Below are 18,657 nucleotides of genomic sequence, written 5' to 3'. Positions count from 1 at the left end.
TATGTATGTATATATTTGTACACATATATATACACCAAATAAATAAATTAAAAAAAACAACCAACAATAAAAGGAGGAAGAGAGAGACATACAGAAACCAGCGTGAATCCCGTAATTGGCTAGGGCAATACGTGTAAATGAATTCCATTTGATAGAAGACGTGGGGAAATAGTTATGAAAAGGGTAGACAATAGATGAGCTGATCTGTGCTAACCAGGTCACTGAGGAAATTCAGAGACTTCCTTAGCATAATAACAGGTAGAAATATTACCAAAGTGCAACAAGCCAGTACTCTCTGATACAACACAGTTTATGCCCATCCTAAGTGAAATACCCGGATGCTCCAAAGCCATCTGCATACATTTTACAGTTACAAATTGAGATCACCTCTGGCTTCTCCAAACTGGGGACCCACAGCACTCCTTGAGGATCCTGAAAGTATGCTTGGGGTTCAGCTTCTTAAATTCCTTTTTCTCTACCAAATTGGTAGCAAGCTGCCAAATTATCTGTTTCCCACCAGTTTTAGCTATTCAACAGATGAAAGCAAATGTTTCCATTGAAGAAGACAGTAGCTTTTTAAGTAAGCTGATTAGGTACCTTTATGATTTTTTTTTACAGTTGACAGCACAGACTGCTTTGCTCTGTGTCATTGTTGCATGACATTCCATTTGGCACAGGGTTTATTTTTAGCCAGAGACTATCAAAACTATTTTTCGGTAGGACTGTCACTGCTCTTGAACAAGGAATCATATTACTGCAAGAACTTTGCTGAAACAAAGAAGATACATTGGATAAATGGGAAATTATAAATCTAGACCAACCCAGACTTGCACTGGTAATTAATGTTGCTTTTTAAATGCAATATACCATACATCCATCTACAAGAAGCAAAAGATATTTCAGGAAATAACTCATTGCTAATTTAATCTTGAGTTTAAGGATAAGGTATTGTATTGTTCTTGGTTTACAAAAAGAATAGCTTAACCCACATTGCATGTAAAGTCTGTAAAAGAAGACAAAAAGCTAGTAAACTAAATTTCTGTGTGCAATCATGTAAGATCATATTAACTATGTTGATTTAACTCATACTTAATTAGAAAAACCTTTAAACTTCCAACCTTTTTATGTTGTGTGTCTGTCATTGAATCATAGAATTGTTTCGGTTGAAAAAGACCTTTAAGATCATCAAGTACAACTGTTAATCTTTCTCTTGTTCAGGTTACAAATATTTCTGATAAGGATGCATATGTACTAGTTGTCTATGAGATCGGTTTATCTGTGTCTATATTGGTTGCAGCAAGAATGGTTTAATAGCTGTAATTTTTTAAACTTTCATACTTTAGTAGAAAAAATAGTGCAACGGTATACAATTGGATGTTTATAAGTCAACTGCTTTTGTTACTGGGACTTTATGATTTCAGTTCCTGATTTTTGTGTGCTTTGAAGTGTTTTATGAATCAGGGTTTTTTTCTTGTTAGATGAATGGAAGAAGAAAGTTAGTGAATCATATGCTATAATCATAGAACGATTAGAAGATGACCTGCAAATCAAAGAAAAGGAGCTGGCAGAACTGAAGCATGTTTTTAGGTAAAATATTTTGGAAACCTCTTTATTAATTGCTTTCAAATGAGTATTTGCTATTAAACAATATTTTCAGTTACAGGTGTTTTCTTGAGGAAGGTGTTTCTCACATATGGAACGCATGTACTTTAGTGTCTATTTTTGGGAATATGTTGTTACAATTCAGGGCCAGTCACACAACACAGTACCAAAATTAGTGGCTGTTAATTACTAATGCCTGTTTTTTACAAAAAACAACTATATACTTTTGTAAATTAATTAGCTTTAATGGGATTTCTAATTTTAATGGGATGTGTACTTTTCAGTTTTGCTAATGTGTTTCTTCAGACAGGAATATTGCTGAAGTAACAGATCTTAAACAAACACAAAAGCACTTTTGAAAGTGGATGTCAAATTCATGATTGTAATCACTTTCTCAGGACAGCACATGCTAACAAATAGTTCACCCAACCAAGTAACATACTTACATGTTCACTATTTGAAAAGCTGAAATACAGAAAACACCCCACTCGTAAGTTAAGAAAACGATCAGGTAAATAATTTCAGACATCAAAACCACTTGAAAAAATAGGGTATTTAAGCAGAAATAAATCACAAGCTCAAAAAAGCTAAAATGATCATATGGATTATTCATCATGCTCACTTTTAGCTAGCATAATTGTCACTATTTGAGCTTGTTAAGTGGAAGATGACATTCAGCTTTCACTGCAATATGCTGACTACTTTGGCTGTGATCCAGTACAGTACTTCAGTACTTGCCTCATTTTAAGCCTGTTTAGTAGTATAACTAATTATCTTAACAAACTGGAGCCAGAGTACTCTTTATTTGAGATAAGCAAGACAGCTGAATATATGGTCAAAGTGCTGAATTCCTACATTAGGCATAAGAATAAAGAAAAATTAACTTCAAGGTTAGCAGACCTTTGGCAGTTCAGCTTATCAGTCTTACTGGCCCATGTAAGTCTCCCTAAGATGTAAGCCAAACTCCTCTTCTTGGCTACAGAGCACTGCTCTTTTCTACAGAAGGAGTGGGAATTAACAGTGCTGGTTACGTGGCATTGGAAAGGCTTTTTCTTTTAGTCAGCTTTGAGGAATCAGCCAGTGATTTCATTTCCAGAAGCTGCAGAGGCTTGGGTAATTAAGTCAGTAGGTTTTGTGAGTATCTAGAATCCAAAGCTGGCCTGTGCAAAAAATCAGTTTTGACTGTACGAAAAACTTTTCCTACCACAGCAATGGTTATTTTTGGAAAACTTCTCATCTCTGAAGTAGCAGAGGAATTAATAATATTTTTCCCATTGTTAAAACAAATCCATTTATTTTAAAAAATCCAGAACTGTGAAACCGATGGTTTTTGGAAGTTAAGGCAAAGAAGGTAATTTGCCTGATGGAAGTGAAATAAGTGACTATTCAAGTCCCTGCTCTGAAAGGTGTGGAACACAAACAGGACAAAAGTGACGAACTAGCAGAGGAAAGAGCTGTCAGCATCCCCATTTATACTTAGGGAACACATGCACAGGGCAATGGGTGATTGTCCAGTGCCATAGAAAACCAAGAGTTGCAACAGTGAAAAGTAAATTTTTAAAGAGCATGGCACCTGTCACTTTCTGGATAAAAGTTGACCCTATTCTATTCCTATATCTCAGAGCTGCTAGTGCAATGGTTTACTAAAAAGACCACACTAAAAATAAGAAGTCAGAATTTTGTTTCCCTAGAAGATGCAAGTCTTAAGAAAGGAATTAGGAAGACACCTAGGTAAAACTGAGCCTGGAGTAAGGTCGTTTGAGCTAGTTTTTCTTATCAGTATAGGCTTTTTAATTGCAGCTTTTAATATATAAAAAATTTCTTGCAATATTTTCCTACAAAAACATTAACATTTCACCCGTTTATAAGAACTGAAATCATATTGAAATTGCATATCATTAAGAAAACCAACTGAAATTTTCAATTATTATTTTTCAAACTGGGGGAAGAGGAAAATTTAAGTATATGGCTAAAACAGTAAAACCTGGATTTTTAACCACACATTACATACTAGGAATGTGAATTTTTAATGTAGTTCTAAAGATGGAAATCAAAGCAGGAGACATAATTTTACAGCATGATAATATTCTGTGGTTTTGAGACTTGCAGAAAACGTCCTTCAAACAAAACAATCTACTCCCCCATGCAGTCACCACAGTGCATTGATATGTATGGTTGCACACCCATGCATACCCAGCACATTATAGCAAAGACAAGTTAACTGAAAGAACTTGTTTCCCAGAACCTGGAATTTATTTTTCCCTCAATTGCCCCTGAAGGAAAACCTAAAGAATAGATGAGCCTTATATCACTCTCATTAATCACATGATGTCAGAGAAGATTTGCACAAAGATAAAATATATTTGAAGAATGACATTTTATTTTTACTGAGCAAAACATTTTTCACATTACTGAAGTGGAAGTGGTAGATGAAGAGCTGTCACCAAAGGTAAATGTGACTATAATGTGAGAAAAAAAAGTTCCGTACAAAAGTGGTTTACATATGCAACATAAAAAAATGAGCTTTGTTAACATGTGGTACTCTTCTAAGGAATGCATGTGAAAATCTAGACTGGCATAAGATTAATCTCTTTGAAGCACACAGTTTTGGCAAAATAAGTCCAATTTTGGCATTTATAAATAAATGCTATGCTCTATTTTTATCAGGCCTGTATCCATTTCAAATCATGGACTGTTTCTGAAGATTATAAAACACTCAGTATTGACAACAGGCAGTCAAGAGTTTCCATCAGAGTGATCTTTCTGATAGAAAAAGTATTTCCCAAAAAGCCAGTTTTCATGAGAAACAAAATTGTCAAAATTTCTCACAAGGAAAATGATTAATTTTTATGTGTTTGATATTTAATTACAATTTCATTTAATTTTAGTTTGAATTGCTAAATTATTTACCTACCAGCACAATACTTTATACGTCCATAATTCACACCACCATATTTTTCTGTGGACGGATGTTCCTGGAGGCGCACTCCTCCCACTGCAATGAGGTGCTCCTTGTTCTGCCTGGTCCCTAGGCAATTGTAGGGGCTGTGGCACTGGCTGCCTCGACCCAGAGATCCAGTCTGGGAGCCTGCCCTCTAAAGAACACACTGAGAGCCCAGACTACAGCTTCCGTGGGTTATAATGTGTGCTTTTGCAATGTAATAGCTCTCAAACCACTCCACTAAACTGGAAAAGTCACTTTCAAATTCTGAAAGTCAAAATTGTTTCTTTCAAAATCAAACCCAGAAAAATGCAGTGGTGTAACATTTCCAAATTAGTTTTGTCACAGTTCATGAAAAAGAGGATGAAAACATGTGTTTTATTCCTGGTTTAGAATGATAACACACATTGAGCAAGCAGAATTTCTTTTATAACAGACTTAAAGAGAACAGAAGTAAAGACAAGTCGCTGGCTTTGTCTGCATTTTAAATTCTATACAAAGAAGATATTATTGAAATATTTATGGAAATACTGAAATTATTGAGCTTTTTTTTTTTGACAGAAAAGGCCTTGCTTAAAAGCAGTCTTCTTGCTAAGGGGAACTTTGCATAGGTTTATATTTTACAAGGAGAGAGAAGTATTAAAACTTTATTTTTAATTGTTAATTAAATACATTTAACAGTGCTACTCACTCAAGATGAATTTATAGACACACAAATCCAAGAGTTCTGCTAAACCGTGGTCATTGGTATACTGCTACTGAATGGAAAAAAACCCCAAACTTGTATTGACAGACCAAAATCAGCATTCTCCACAAAACCATTAATTGCTACATGTATTTAGTTTTCAACAAATGTAATTAGAATGTTTAACAGAGCAACAAGAAGTCAATCTGTGCTAAAGGAAGACCATGAGACTCAATGACAAAAGCTAAAATGTCCCAGTATGGTAATCATTTAACAATCTGTCAGTAAAAATTGAATGATTGTTTTCTTCAACTTTTCAGAGGCTCTCTTCACTGTTTAAAAACGAAGTGTGACAGTTCAGGCACTCACGAGTTTTTCCAGTACAGCTATAATGCATATTGAGATAGGACTTAAATTTTTGTCTGAGCTTTGGTTACCTTCCTTCCATGTATGTGCTTCCATAGTGTTTTCATATAAGTGTTTCCACGTATTGATTGTATAGTGTTGCTATGATCTCATTTCAGGGGCATAAACTTACTTTCTGAAAGGCTTTTTCTGGTTATTCATTTCACTTAGCTTGTTTGCCTCCAATTCTGGGCATGTCCTCATCATTTTAGAATGAATACACGGATTTTAAAAATGTTTCTTAGTTGTTATTGCATCAATGAAGAAAGTGGTTTTGTATGGATTATTTCTATTTCTGAAGACTCTTTCCTCTTTTGTTTTCTTAATTTAGCTGAATTTAGAATATATACTGTGACCGAGTAACAGAATTGTTCAGAAAACAATGAATCTGGACTACTCACTTGATATCAGTAAAGTATTTCTAGATCTGCAGAGTGTGAACTGTGTATAAATTTAGCCCTGTGTCTCAAAAAATTCACATTGAGATTTCTCTTTTAATTTTTTTCAAAATGAAAGAAACTGTGCTGAAGAATAAGAACAGTAATCATCTGTAAAATTTCTTTTCTCAGCTCTGATGAAGCCTTCTGCAAAGTCAATTTAAATTACCGCACAGAAAATGGACTCTCTCTTCTGCATTTATGTTGCATATGTGGGGGTATGTATTTGAAATATGATGTTCTTTAAACCTGTTATTTACATGGCTACTGATTTGTTCTGTCTGATCACTGTCAGGAAGATTATACCTTCAGTGAGTTTCTTTTTGTGTTGCTCTTGTTGACAGCCAGATAAGCATCTATAAGCATTATTCTATTGCTAAGGGGGTTGAATCGAGTTATGCTGAACCCCAGTATAGCTGATTCCTCAGTCAAAGGAAAGTTTTGGTTGATAATGTAGCATGTTTTACTACAGGTGTTTAATTAAAAATTACTTGCTATATGCATTAGTTAATTAGTCTATATTCATCATAGATTACTTCTCCTCATTTCTTTATTCTGTGCATGGTATAGATTTCAGGATAGGGACCTAGTTTTAGCAGTACTTTACCATACATACGTCTATTTTTTAAGTATAATGAAAATACCCTTAGTTTATTTCATGGTGATTAAAAGAATAACTCAAATGCTTTAGTGAAAAATATCAGTTGATAGGATTTTTGCAGACAGTAAATCAGAGTATGCAAGAAAAGAGTGCAAGATACCTTCTAGGATGTTCATAAAAACACACTAATGGTGGAATTTTCCACTCCAATCCACGTTGCTGCTCTGTTATCCACATAGTGAGTCATTAGTTCATGGACACACTTTGCTCTTGTTATCCAATTTTCAGCAGAAATTGACAGAAAGAGGCAAAGAGAATATGATCCTAAGACTATAGCCTTAGCAAAGCACTTACTAATAACATGCATAAATGATTTGCTCAGTCTTAGATGCTATCATGGAGGACCTGATCCTGCACTTCTGAAAACAAGTGGATTGTTACTCTTCATTTCAGAGGGTGCAAGATCATATCCAAAAATGTCATCAGTACCTGGTAACATTAGAGGCATTGGTGGGATTGCTGAGAGGAAGTTTAGAAATGTTAATTAATTAGGTACGGTATGTGAACACTTGAAGGAGGAAAAGAAGCTATTAGATCCAACATTGTCCTTGATTACTGTCACAAGTATTCAAAAGGCAGATACATTTTTTGAGATCATCACTGTGCATCAGAAAGGTAAGGGTAAAGGTCTTTACCGATGCTGACATTCATTAGCATCCACCAAAATTACTGTCCCTGTAATAATGTGATGTAGAGAGGTAGAGCAGTGCTTCAGTTCTGAAAGGGCAAAGGAGTTACATGTCTGAGAAACCAGAGACTCTGGAAGCATCTGCTGGTTCATGGAGTTCTTTGCAGCATGGTCTGGATGTTAAAGAGGAGTTTGCTTCTTTAGAAGTTCATCTACGCTTAACAAATCTGTATTAAAGCTTGAACAAACAATAAGCCAGTACATGGCCAGATCTGCAACTGTCCCAGTGGATAAGGAGATGGTGTCCAGTTCCATTTTGAGGTTTCACAAGATATGTTTTATGACTTGCCTCAGGTCAGCAGATGAGCTATCTATTTCTCTTTGTTTTCAAACTCGCACAGAAATTTCTTACTTCATCTACATTCTTTTCTGGCTTTGTTTTCCAATTGTTTTTCTGAAGGTAACAAATCACATATTAGAACTCTTATGCTAAAAGGACTGCGTCCATCCAGATTAACAAGAAATGGATTTACAGCTCTGCACTTGGCAGCTTATAAGGTAAATTATTTTGAATAGAACTGATGAAAAGAATTCACAACTAAGCAGCTTATTTGTCTGAGCTATCTAGTTGAACTCTCACATTGCTACTTCTGGTGAAAATATAAATTTCACATTTATGGGGCATAGGAAAATGATCTATGAAGAGCCTATGCACAGGAAATGAGCATGTGCTTTTGTGATGTCATCCACGAGGACATGATACTGCTTTGGAAATACTGACTAAACCATGCAATGCAACTCAGGATAGAGGAGTGTTATTTTTATTATTATTGCTATTAATAGAAACAATTTCAAAGGAATTTATTTTACAGTTTCTGTCTTTTTTGGTTTTTTTTGTTGCTCCTCCTTAAGTTCCACATTCAGCTTCAATATTAATTTCCTTCACTATTGTATCTGTCTTTTAAGACTCAACAATAACTGTAGCAAGGAATAAAATGGACAAAGCATTTTCCTAAAGAATTTTTATGATTCTTATTTTGAGATGGAGCATATTAGAAACTTAATCCATATATAGACCAGCCCCAAAAGCACGTAGCTTTTTAGGGGGAACTCAGATCAAATTTAGGAGTTTGTATTCTAGACTGCAACGTTCAACCCTTACATGTCCCATGGGTGCTACAAGGTCATAACAGCTTCTTTCTTCTGCAAAACTATCATGGCAGATACCATTCTGATTTGCTGTATGTTCAAAGCTGATAGAAGGTTTGCCACTCTTGATCGTAGGCAGTATTCTTCACTCTGTTGCAAGAGGACACATATGTGGTAGATGATCTTTAATCCAAATACCCAATTCCAAATGCAGCAGGAATCACTACAGTCACAGTCATTCCTCTCCAAAACCTCACCCGTGGAGGAGAGGATGATTTGCCTTCTATTAGGAAATAATCTGATGATTAGAATATTTGTCCAGGGACCAGAAAACCAACTCTGGTCTTGAGAGAATTCAAACCCATATTGCCAACCAGCAAGCTGTGGCTGTCCTGGCGTGAGCATGCAATCAGTTTTCCTGTGGAGATGAGCAAGGGGCTTGTTAGAACAGGGAGAGAGAAGGGAAAGCCCAGCACAGGTTGAGTAATGACAGTATTTCCTGGGACATGGGGCATACAGCCTCGAGTTTTGTTTGTGTAAGGAAGACACTGAAGCCCCAGCATACCAATGTTGTAATTGTTGCAGAGGGGAGTAAGAGTGGAAAGATAGAAGAGATCCAAGCAGATCCAAGCAGCAGCTTTTGCAATTTGTCTGAAGGTGGGAAGAAAGACACCGCTCTGTTACCATTGTTTGCTGTAGACAAGCTAAGCCACTTTCCTGCTCCAAATGCTGGATTTCATGCATCCCGTCAGTGGAACTCTGAACTTGCCCTGGGTGTGTTTAGAGAGGTGGTCATGAAACAGGCTGAAGACTCAATCATGGAGTCAGATACCTAAAAGTTATGCTGTGGATGCCTTCTGCTCTGCAGTTCCATGGCTTAGCTCTTTATATTTGCACCATGAGCTACCTTCCTCTCCTGGTTACTATAATATGAGCACTTGCTGTATCTTGCGTTATGTCTTGGAACTCTTATGTTAGTTTAATTTTACAACCACTGGTACCAATTAGCTATGCAAGCTATAAAATGATAACAATAATAAAATCTTATACATCATGGGATGGAGTAGTGGTTTACAGCAATCATAAAAGAAACTTTCCCCCATGTGCAATGTTGCATAATTAGCCAATTGCCTAAAGAATTCCTCTGCCTTTAATGTCAGCCTCAGTGAATGGTTTCCAATTAATAATTTAGCTGGAGAAAAACATTCCTTTGTTTAAAAGGACTTTTATAACAGATTTCTAGGATGTTTTCATTACTTGGGAATAGTTTTGATTTTGCTATCAAATCTTGTTTTGTCTGTTTTCCCTGCACTATAAAGTTGATAAATTTCTTGCATCCACTTAGGCACAAAACTGTATCAGCAACTTATTTAATCACTTAAGTCATGTGATACAATGTCTTCTTCAGGTTGCACAAAGCCAAGCAAACTAGTGTACATTTTGGGATGTAAAGTAAAATGCAATATAGCATTTCTCCCATAAGTGACATTTTGAGACTTAAAGATTTACCATAAATTACCCAATGACAGCTTTTGTTGTATTATAGTTCTTTTCTAAGTAAAATATAAAGGAGCCTACAGATACCTCTGAAACAATACAGCAATGTATATTGAGATAGAGCAACTTCTTGTGAAAATCCTTAACTATTTCTTATCTGTAATATGATTTTTTTGTAGCATTTCATAAGAGGTAAATAGAACTAGGAAAACTGGACTGAGTCACTAATTTGAGCAGAACATTTAAAAATAATACAAACTCAGCCTGTCTTCCCAGGCTGCTTAATATTCAATCCATTATTTAACCAAGTAACATGTTTCAAGGTCTAAAACTATTTCATAGGAAAACTGATATACATTTTTACTGTACATTATTATCAAAAAGAAATTTCTAATGTTTTCTGAAAATAGGAAAACCATTTCAGTATGAACAAATGTTACGCATTTACAGATGTAATTTAACAGCTGGCATCGATTAATTCTTGCCCTTCTTTTAGTATCTACTTCGAAGGAGTAGAGAATAGTGAGGAAGTTTGGAGCTTTTACCATCTCTTCTGCACTTGAGTTATATGCATTGTAAAGCAGAATTTGTTAACATTCATATTGCCTGGGCATTACACGTCTTAATGTGTTTCTCAAGTTTATTTTTGTTACTACCATTTGATAAGTGTCCATTGCTGCTGTTATACCTGGAAGAAATAATAGCAAAAAATGTATGCATGACAGGAAAGAAGTGGAACAATACAAAAAATAAGCCCACAGTTCAGAACTTGGCATACGTGCTATATATTTATCCTAGGAACTCCTCAGGTGCCCTTCTATGTTAGATACTGTAATTTTTTGACATGTAAAACAGTTTGTGTGAGCACTTAATAATGGCTTGGACACCAAGAGATCTTTAAAGACTTCATAAAACCAGAACAGAGACTCTTTTTAAAAAGACAGAGGCTTTAGTATAGCAAAAGAGAGACTTCTGGTGCCTGGAACAAATCTTCCTTCCACTCCTTTCCTTGTGCTCTTGTGCTTCTGGGGTCATGACCTGTCCCTTTTTTTGAAATGCAGCAATGTAATAGCTGGGGAGGCCTGAATATATGCAGCTTGCTTTGTCTCTGTGCCTGCAATTGTTACAGCTGTGTCCCAGAAATATCATGTTCTAAATGCATGCTTTTTAGGACAACGCAGAACTGTTAACAGCACTGCTGCATGGTGGAGCGGACATTCAGCAAGTTGGGTATGGAGCCTTGACAGCCCTTCACATTGCCACAATTGCTGGTCATCATAAGGTATGGTTTGCCTTTTCTGTACAGAAAATTATAGAAGTGAGTGCTAGTATTAGCAGGTTATTTTAGTTTCGATTGATGCCATTTAAAAAAAACTCAGAACTGATAAGTACAGCTGAATTTTATTTAAGTTTTTGTACGTTTGGGGAAACTCACATCTGTGGTTATGTTGTTACATTTAACAGTCATAGTCATGCACAAAGGACATAGATTTATTTGTACATCTCTTCCCTTTACATAAATGTCTTCAAAGTCTTGGCAATAAACGGCACTCTTTTCTGAATATCAGAAGTGTTAATCAATAGATAGATGATGAAACACTCACTCATATGTGTCTAGATTTCTGAACCTGGATATGGAGCGAGGCTTCCAAATACCATCTTTCTGAGTGTGAAGGAAGCACAATAAGAGTTTTATTCCCTCTTTTAGATGTCACAGGCTCCACCTCACAGCTCTGTGATTTTCACTTCAGAAAGGGACAGAGGTTCTCGGTTTAGAGCTATTTTATACTTCGGATTAGTGCAGAGAAAACTATTGTCAGGGTAAGTCTTGTGTGAATCTCAAACATCCATATTGATAAGTCTCCTGTGAGTTGGAGACTTACCACTATGGGGAGCAGAGGAAGGAAGAGATGGATGAGATTCCCTAGATGCCTATAATCAGGCCCTTCCCTTTTTAGACATGCTGTCAATCATGAATCTGTTTTCTTATCATTCACCACCTCAGTTCAGTCATTTCACACATCATCTCATTTCTGTCACCCTGGCAACAGCTCACTCAATGTAATTTATTTATTTTTTTAATCTCTTAAAGTACTGGGTGTGCAAAATTACCTTCGTAATGAAGGATTTATGACTGTAAACGTACTCATGAATTCAGGTACTTTGCTTTTTATGTCCTTTGGGTCCATTAAGCAAACAAAGATTATGTCCTGTGCTTGAGTAAAAGTTTTAACTTATACAGGGTGCTGGCCTAATTTATGGAGACAGAAACATCAGCATTCTTTAAAGAGAGATAATCAGCAAGAAATGCAAGAAAAAATAACTAAGTCCAAAGAAGGAAATATAGGTGATATTAATAATTGCTTTTATGCTGTGAATTTAGTTATGCATCTTACAAATTCCCTTCAAGTATCATAGTTTGGCTGGTTGATGAGAACGAAGCATGTGTGCGGTTCTTGATGGAAAAGAAGAACCTCTGTGTAGAACGTACATGGCAAGAAAGAATACGTGTCTTACGAACTCTCAAGTTACAGCAGTCACTGAGCTTACTGGTGTAAAGAAAGCCATCTTTATCAACTATTTACTATATGTATGCATATAGAAATAGTTACATAGTTATATATTGAAAGAGAGAAAAGACACCTTTTTTCAAACAGGTAGTTTTGTTGGGGAATTGATAACTAATTAGTATAAAATGTTCTATACTATCTCAAGAAATCTGCTAACATTTAAATACCTGGTCTGAGAAATTATGAGGCTAGCCACTGAAGTTCAGCTGAGGAAAGGCAATATTTCCTCATTCATGGAGTTTAGATTTTCTTTAACTTATTGTTTCTGTTTAGTCTGGAGAAATTATCAGATCTGTGGATCAGTAATAATATGCTATATTTTCTATTTTATTTAAGCTTGCAAAGATGCTGATAAATCCCTACTGGAACTTGCAGTCAGGATTTTAACTTCTTATTAAGTTAATTACCTATCTGAGTTACTCTGAAGCTTTTGAAAATTACACCGGTCACCCTTTGCAAATTTTTGTACTTAATACCTTTGAGTATTTCACCTTGTGCATTAACTGCACGTACGCATACATAGAGACAGTGCCTAACGTCACAGTAGTCATTGCAGGGCTCAAAATTCTTTGGAGTCTATGGACACTGATGCATATAATACTAGCAGTAAAGTACTCGCTGGGAGAAACAAGCATGCTTTGCAAATACAGCTCTGAACAGCTTGCGTAGCAGCACTTTTGAAAGTGCAAGTAAGAGCTGTATACCCTTAGTAAATTTTCTACTGTAGCTTGGCTGTAAAAGGCTGCCTACCTGTGGGAGTGAAGGAGGCAGAGATTTACTGGAGCAACAGTTTTAGCACTGCTTGGTGTAATGAGCGCATGGTATGTCCCGTGATGGGGAGAAGTTGTGTCAGTGAAAAAGCTCCCCCATTTTTAATGGCAATACACATTCTGCTGTTTCACCCTTTTAAGAGCTACATATGTAGCCTATATGTATGTGACTGTGTATATGTATATCTGTGTGTGTATACTTTGTCTGCTGGGGACCTCTCCCAGGGTTGTGGGCCGCTATGAGCAACCAAATTTAGCTTTACATGGCAGCCTCCAAAATGATTTAAATCCAGCAGGTGTGTTTGTGCTTGTTAAAGACAGGATGCATAAAGACACAGTTGGTGATGACCTTCTGTTACCTAGAGAGATTCTGTGTGTGGAGAAGGTTAAGCTGAAAGAAAGTTAAAACAATATACGGTTGGTCACACCAAGGAACTCAATTAAAAAAACCTTCAGTGTTTCAGTCAGCAACTCCAATGGTGATCAGGGGACAAGTCAATCTGTAGCATCTGTTTAAGCAGGTTAATAAGGAAGCATGCTGACAGGGCAAGCTAACCATTTATATTTTGAATGTCACCTCTCCAGGTGGAAGAACGAGGCTCCTTGGTGTGTCTGCCCACAAGCATGGGCACTGACAGTGAGCAGGGCTGGGGGCATTTGCACTGTAGCACTACACCTCCGAGCTCCCAGGGCATCGTGTCATTCTGTTCAAGGACACATACAACTCTTTTTATTAACTTAATGGAAATCCTTCTTTGTGTATCCCATTACTAAAAAACAGACAAGGAATCTCCACATCTAATTGCTCTGTGCAAGAAGTATAATGGAGTTATTAACCAGAGTCTTAAGTCTTTAATGATCTTTTTCACTTCTATAGGGTATGTATTTAAAGTTCCTTCTCTAGGAAACACAAAGTACTCTTATCTGCATTGGGGTTTCAAGTAATTTTTAAAAAGTCTGGGCCTTGTCCTGCAAATGTCAAAGGAAGGCCTACTATTTGTTTCATGTCTTTAGCTCCTACTGAGGATATTGAAAAATCAGGGTGCTCAGAATCTGACAAGGTTAGGACCATTAACTTGATAAGAAATAACTTATGTGAGTAGTTTTGAAAAGCCTCTTATTTCTTCCTTAGGAATGATCAGATCTTTATCAGAAGTATTCTCTATACATGGAGTGGGACTGTGTATAACTCATTCAGTTCATCTGCTGGTCTGGGGACTGAAGATGTATAGTCCAAGTGCAAGCTTTTTCTTTCCTTCTTTACACATCTTTGAAATTTTCAGTCAGCTTAGAAACTCCTCTACTACATTAAATAGCTTATTTTGTCCACAATTTCATTAATATTCATGGAATATGGAGTAATTTTTCAACCTTCCCTAAAAAATTTTAAGATTGAGAAAATAGATTTTTTTTTGTCATCATCTGTCACAGCAGTCTCCAAACTAGCCGGCTGCAACAAGGTCTTTTACCATCTCATACCATCATACTCTTCACACCAGTCCCTCTGCTGCCTTCTCCTCATCCAGGACATACTCTCTCTCTCTTGCTTCTCTCTTCCTTGGCTGCTCCCTCTTCATTGGCTGCCCAACCCCTTAACAGAACCAGCCACAGCTGCACCTTATCTACATCGGCCAACCCCCTGCCCCTGAGGCCAGCCCACAGCTGTATGTTATCAATATTAATTAACCCAGCTTCATTGCTCTACAATTGTCCTAATTCCAATAAGATAAATAATTATTTATACTATTAAATAAATAAAAAGCAGAGATATACACACCAATTTATGCAATATAGTCTTTTACTATAGAAGAGGACTGACAATATTTAAGAGAAAGAAAGAACTGGGGAGAAATAAATGCTTTGTTCCTCATTTCCCTGAAGAGTCAGTCTTTGGCTTTTGGTCTATCATCACAGTTGAAACCACTGGAGTGATCAGTTCTCTAAAATGAGGATACTGAAGGCTATCAGTGTCAATGGGCTGTTCCAACTCATTTGAGCCAGTGTGGTTTATAAGTGTGTCATGTGCTCTACAACTTAGTGCTGTATTTTACATCACAAAAACTATGCTGTTTGCTTATTTTTATCAGCGGAAATTGCAGGTTTTAATGGGAAGGATGAAAAATTAATAAAGAATTATAAAATAAGCTGATGACCGTTATTAGAAACATCACCAAATAAGTTTAATAAATCTCTCATTAGGTCTGCTATTTTGAAAACATTATATGTTTCCAGCCCAGAGAGGTCATTGCTAAATAAATAATGCGTGTGCCTCAGACACATATGTCTTGTCTAGTATTACCCCACTGGAAAACCATTGCCTATTTCACTTTGTAAATTAAAGTTGTTATTATGAGATTGCAACATCTACAGATGTGTGAACTGGACTGAGGGTTGCAGGCAGGATGAACCAGCGCTACTTAATTTTTGCAATCTGCAAACCTGAGAATCTGAAGTGTGAGTGTGTGTGTAGCAAGGACCTGTTGGAGAAAAGGGAGTTAGTCCCATCTTACAGAATTTCTACATTAATAAATCCCTTTTCCTTTACAAGTCATATGTTACATCAGCATGTTTGTTGCCTCCTGTCTTCACTGGAATTTTACTAGTAATAAGAGTATGTTCAAAGGACTCAAGAAGCCTTAAAAAATTAAATTTATGTGAGTCTATTTAAATGGTTCACAAAATCCCCATTTTCTTCTTTCATTCCATGCATTTTATGCTAGCCCTCATCTTCCCAGCCCTTTTGTTTTATCTGACACCAATTTTTCAGACCTTTTCAGAATCATTCTAGAATCAGGAATGCAGGAATTGTATTCACATGACATGAGTATACATAACTACACAAACTGCAGGGTAATGGGGAATCAAAGATCCTCTGAATTTGCCTCTGTCTGAGGATCTGACCAGTGACAAAGAGGAATGAAACCCATGAGTTTTGAATTAACTAGCTATTTTTAATAGCAACCAACAAACTGTCCAGATTGAATGAAGCAAAGGAAGCCTTTCATAGCCCACAACAAATGGGAGTACGAGGTGTCTGGCCAACACAAATGAAAAAGCACTGAGTTGTGGCTCAGTAAAGGAGCTTACATTAACCTGATGATGCTAAGTTGTCTGAAAACATGACAAATTTTGACAACAGTTTTCTTCAGCTGTGCGCCCTCCCCAAGAATGTCCTGTGCAGCAAATTTATGCGACCCATTTTTAAGCTGGAAGAACTCAAAGTAAATGCAACATTTTAAAACTATGGTATTGTTAAATTTACAGCAATCTCTTTGCCCAGGACAGTTACCTTTTAGTAATATTGCACAAAACTTTTTAAATATTCAGTGTCTGGCATCTACCAATACTGGCAAAATATTTTTTAAAATCCCATTTTTTGGCTACCCTGTAGCAAAAACAATCCTAGGGAAAGCATTATATTTCAAGACATCAGTACCTGCGTCTTTCATTAATGATTTATCCATGACCTGTGTTTCATCTGACTGGAAGAGCTAAGATAAAAGAACATGCAAAAGCTTATTGCTGGTCTGATGTCTGTCCTCTTGTGTTACAGAAGGGCGTGTATTAAATATTTCAATAGACGTTTTCCTAAGACAGACAATTAATTGTACATTCATCAGCAAGTTGTATTTAAAACATTCAGAATCCCCTTTAGCCGTTTCTTAATTCAGTCTGATAGAATTTGTTCTAAAATTCTTACAGATACACAGAGAGTTAAGAGTTGTAATAATTTAATGCAAAGACACTTTGCAGGACATGACATATCTATATTTGCTAAATTGGAGGGAATTAGGCAGACGCTTGACACTAATCATATTTTTATTTTAATAGCTTAATTAATAAAGGAACTCTGAAAATAATGATAGATTCCTTAGATATTTTGGTGTAGGGCTGTACAGAGGCTAGTACACTGGTGCAAAGGCCTTAACTGTTGTAGTTGTCTTCTCATTTAAATTTTACCTGCTAAAAAGCCAATAATCATTGATCTTATTTTCTTAGAGGATTTCTTATCCCTTGCCCTTGTCCCAAAGACAAAGTCCTTAAGTGTAGTCTGTCTTACATTTTATTTTGTTGACTCCTTTTAACCTTCAGAGTAGCTTAATTAATTGTCTTTGAAGTGAACATAATTGACTTGAATGTTCAAAAAGCTTCCAAATAAACATTTCATAAGAGAATTTTAAGAAACAAATACAAAGAGCATTGTTCAAAGTGTTCAAAGTAATGTTTTGAATGAAAAATGGGTTATGCGAGGGAAAGGGGAGCGGTTGTTCCCTCATTCTCCTGCCCGTGCAACTGTGAACCTATCCCAGGAAGCTGCCAGCCGCCTCCGTGGCCAGGCCACCCAGCTGGCTTATATTCAGCCTGCTGTCGACCAGGGTCCCGAGGTTCTTTCCAGCAGAGCTGTCTGCAGCCTGTGCTGTTGCAGTGGAGGCATCTGTGTTTGTCTTTGCTGAACTCTGTATGGGCCATGTTGGCCCGTTCCTCCAGCCTGTGTGGGTCCCTCTGGACAGCAGCCCCACCCTCAAGTGTACCGAGAACATAATTTGATGTCCTCTGCTAACGCAATGAGAGTGCACTCTGTTGCTGCCTCCAGGACCATCGCTAAAGGTATGAAAAAGAACAGGTCCCAGCATAGACCCCTGTAGCACTCAATGCTGGCCTTGAGGCAGAGCACAATGTTTTAACTGCTACCCTCTAAGCCACATCATCTAACCGCTTTTTCACCCACCTAGTTTTCCACCCATCCAGACCATAAAATCTCAGCTTTGCCACAAGAATATTTGGGAGACAGTGTCAAAGACATTCTGAAGTCAAATTAAATGGCCTCTGCTGTTTCCCCTCACCCAAAAATCCAGTCATTCTATCACAGAGGACAATCAGGTTGGTCAGGCAAGACTAACTCCTGGTAAATCCCAGCTGACTGTACCCAGTCGCACTGAGGCATTGAGAAATGCTTTCTCTGCAGCTTCAAAACTTCCCCTAGGTTACGAGCTGTGTCTTTAGTCATAGCTTGTCTCCTGAGGATGAAAATCTTTTTGGTCTTTCTATAAGAATTTAAAGATGGTTTTGCATCAGAAATTTTTCCCTTACTTTCTGAAGTAATTTTATCCTTACACATCACTCCAGCATACCCACCAGGCGTACTTATAATGCCTGTGACAACTTTCAGTGTTTTCTAAGATTCCTTTCTTCTTCCTTAGAAAGATAGCTTGCCTGTGAAACTATGAAGATTGTCTCTGTACCCCTGTCATCATTCACAGTTCAGTGGAGTTTGCTTAATACGGCTCACAAAATTATTTTTATCAGATCAT

At 36.8% G+C, this 18,657-nt stretch overlaps 1 protein-coding gene across 1 annotated transcript in view; it reads left to right on the top strand.

The window, feature by feature from the left end:
* The first annotated feature begins 795 nt into the window (after positions 1-795).
* TNNI3K (TNNI3 interacting kinase) overlaps positions 796-18,657 on the top strand; it is a 93,627-nt gene continuing 75,765 nt past the window's right edge. The window contains exons 1-5 of the mRNA XM_056355238.1: positions 796-835; positions 1,479-1,587; positions 6,203-6,288; positions 7,820-7,917; positions 11,177-11,287. Of these exons, the coding sequence (XP_056211213.1) occupies positions 796-835; positions 1,479-1,587; positions 6,203-6,288; positions 7,820-7,917; positions 11,177-11,287 (444 nt within the window). The remainder of the gene's footprint in view (positions 836-1,478; positions 1,588-6,202; positions 6,289-7,819; positions 7,918-11,176; positions 11,288-18,657) is intronic.

This window comes from Falco biarmicus, chromosome 11, assembly GCF_023638135.1.
Source record: "Falco biarmicus isolate bFalBia1 chromosome 11, bFalBia1.pri, whole genome shotgun sequence".
Lineage (NCBI taxonomy): Eukaryota > Metazoa > Chordata > Aves > Falconiformes > Falconidae > Falco > Falco biarmicus.
The sequence above is the reverse complement of the archived record's forward strand: the minus strand, read 5'-3'. Positions and strand labels throughout refer to the sequence as shown.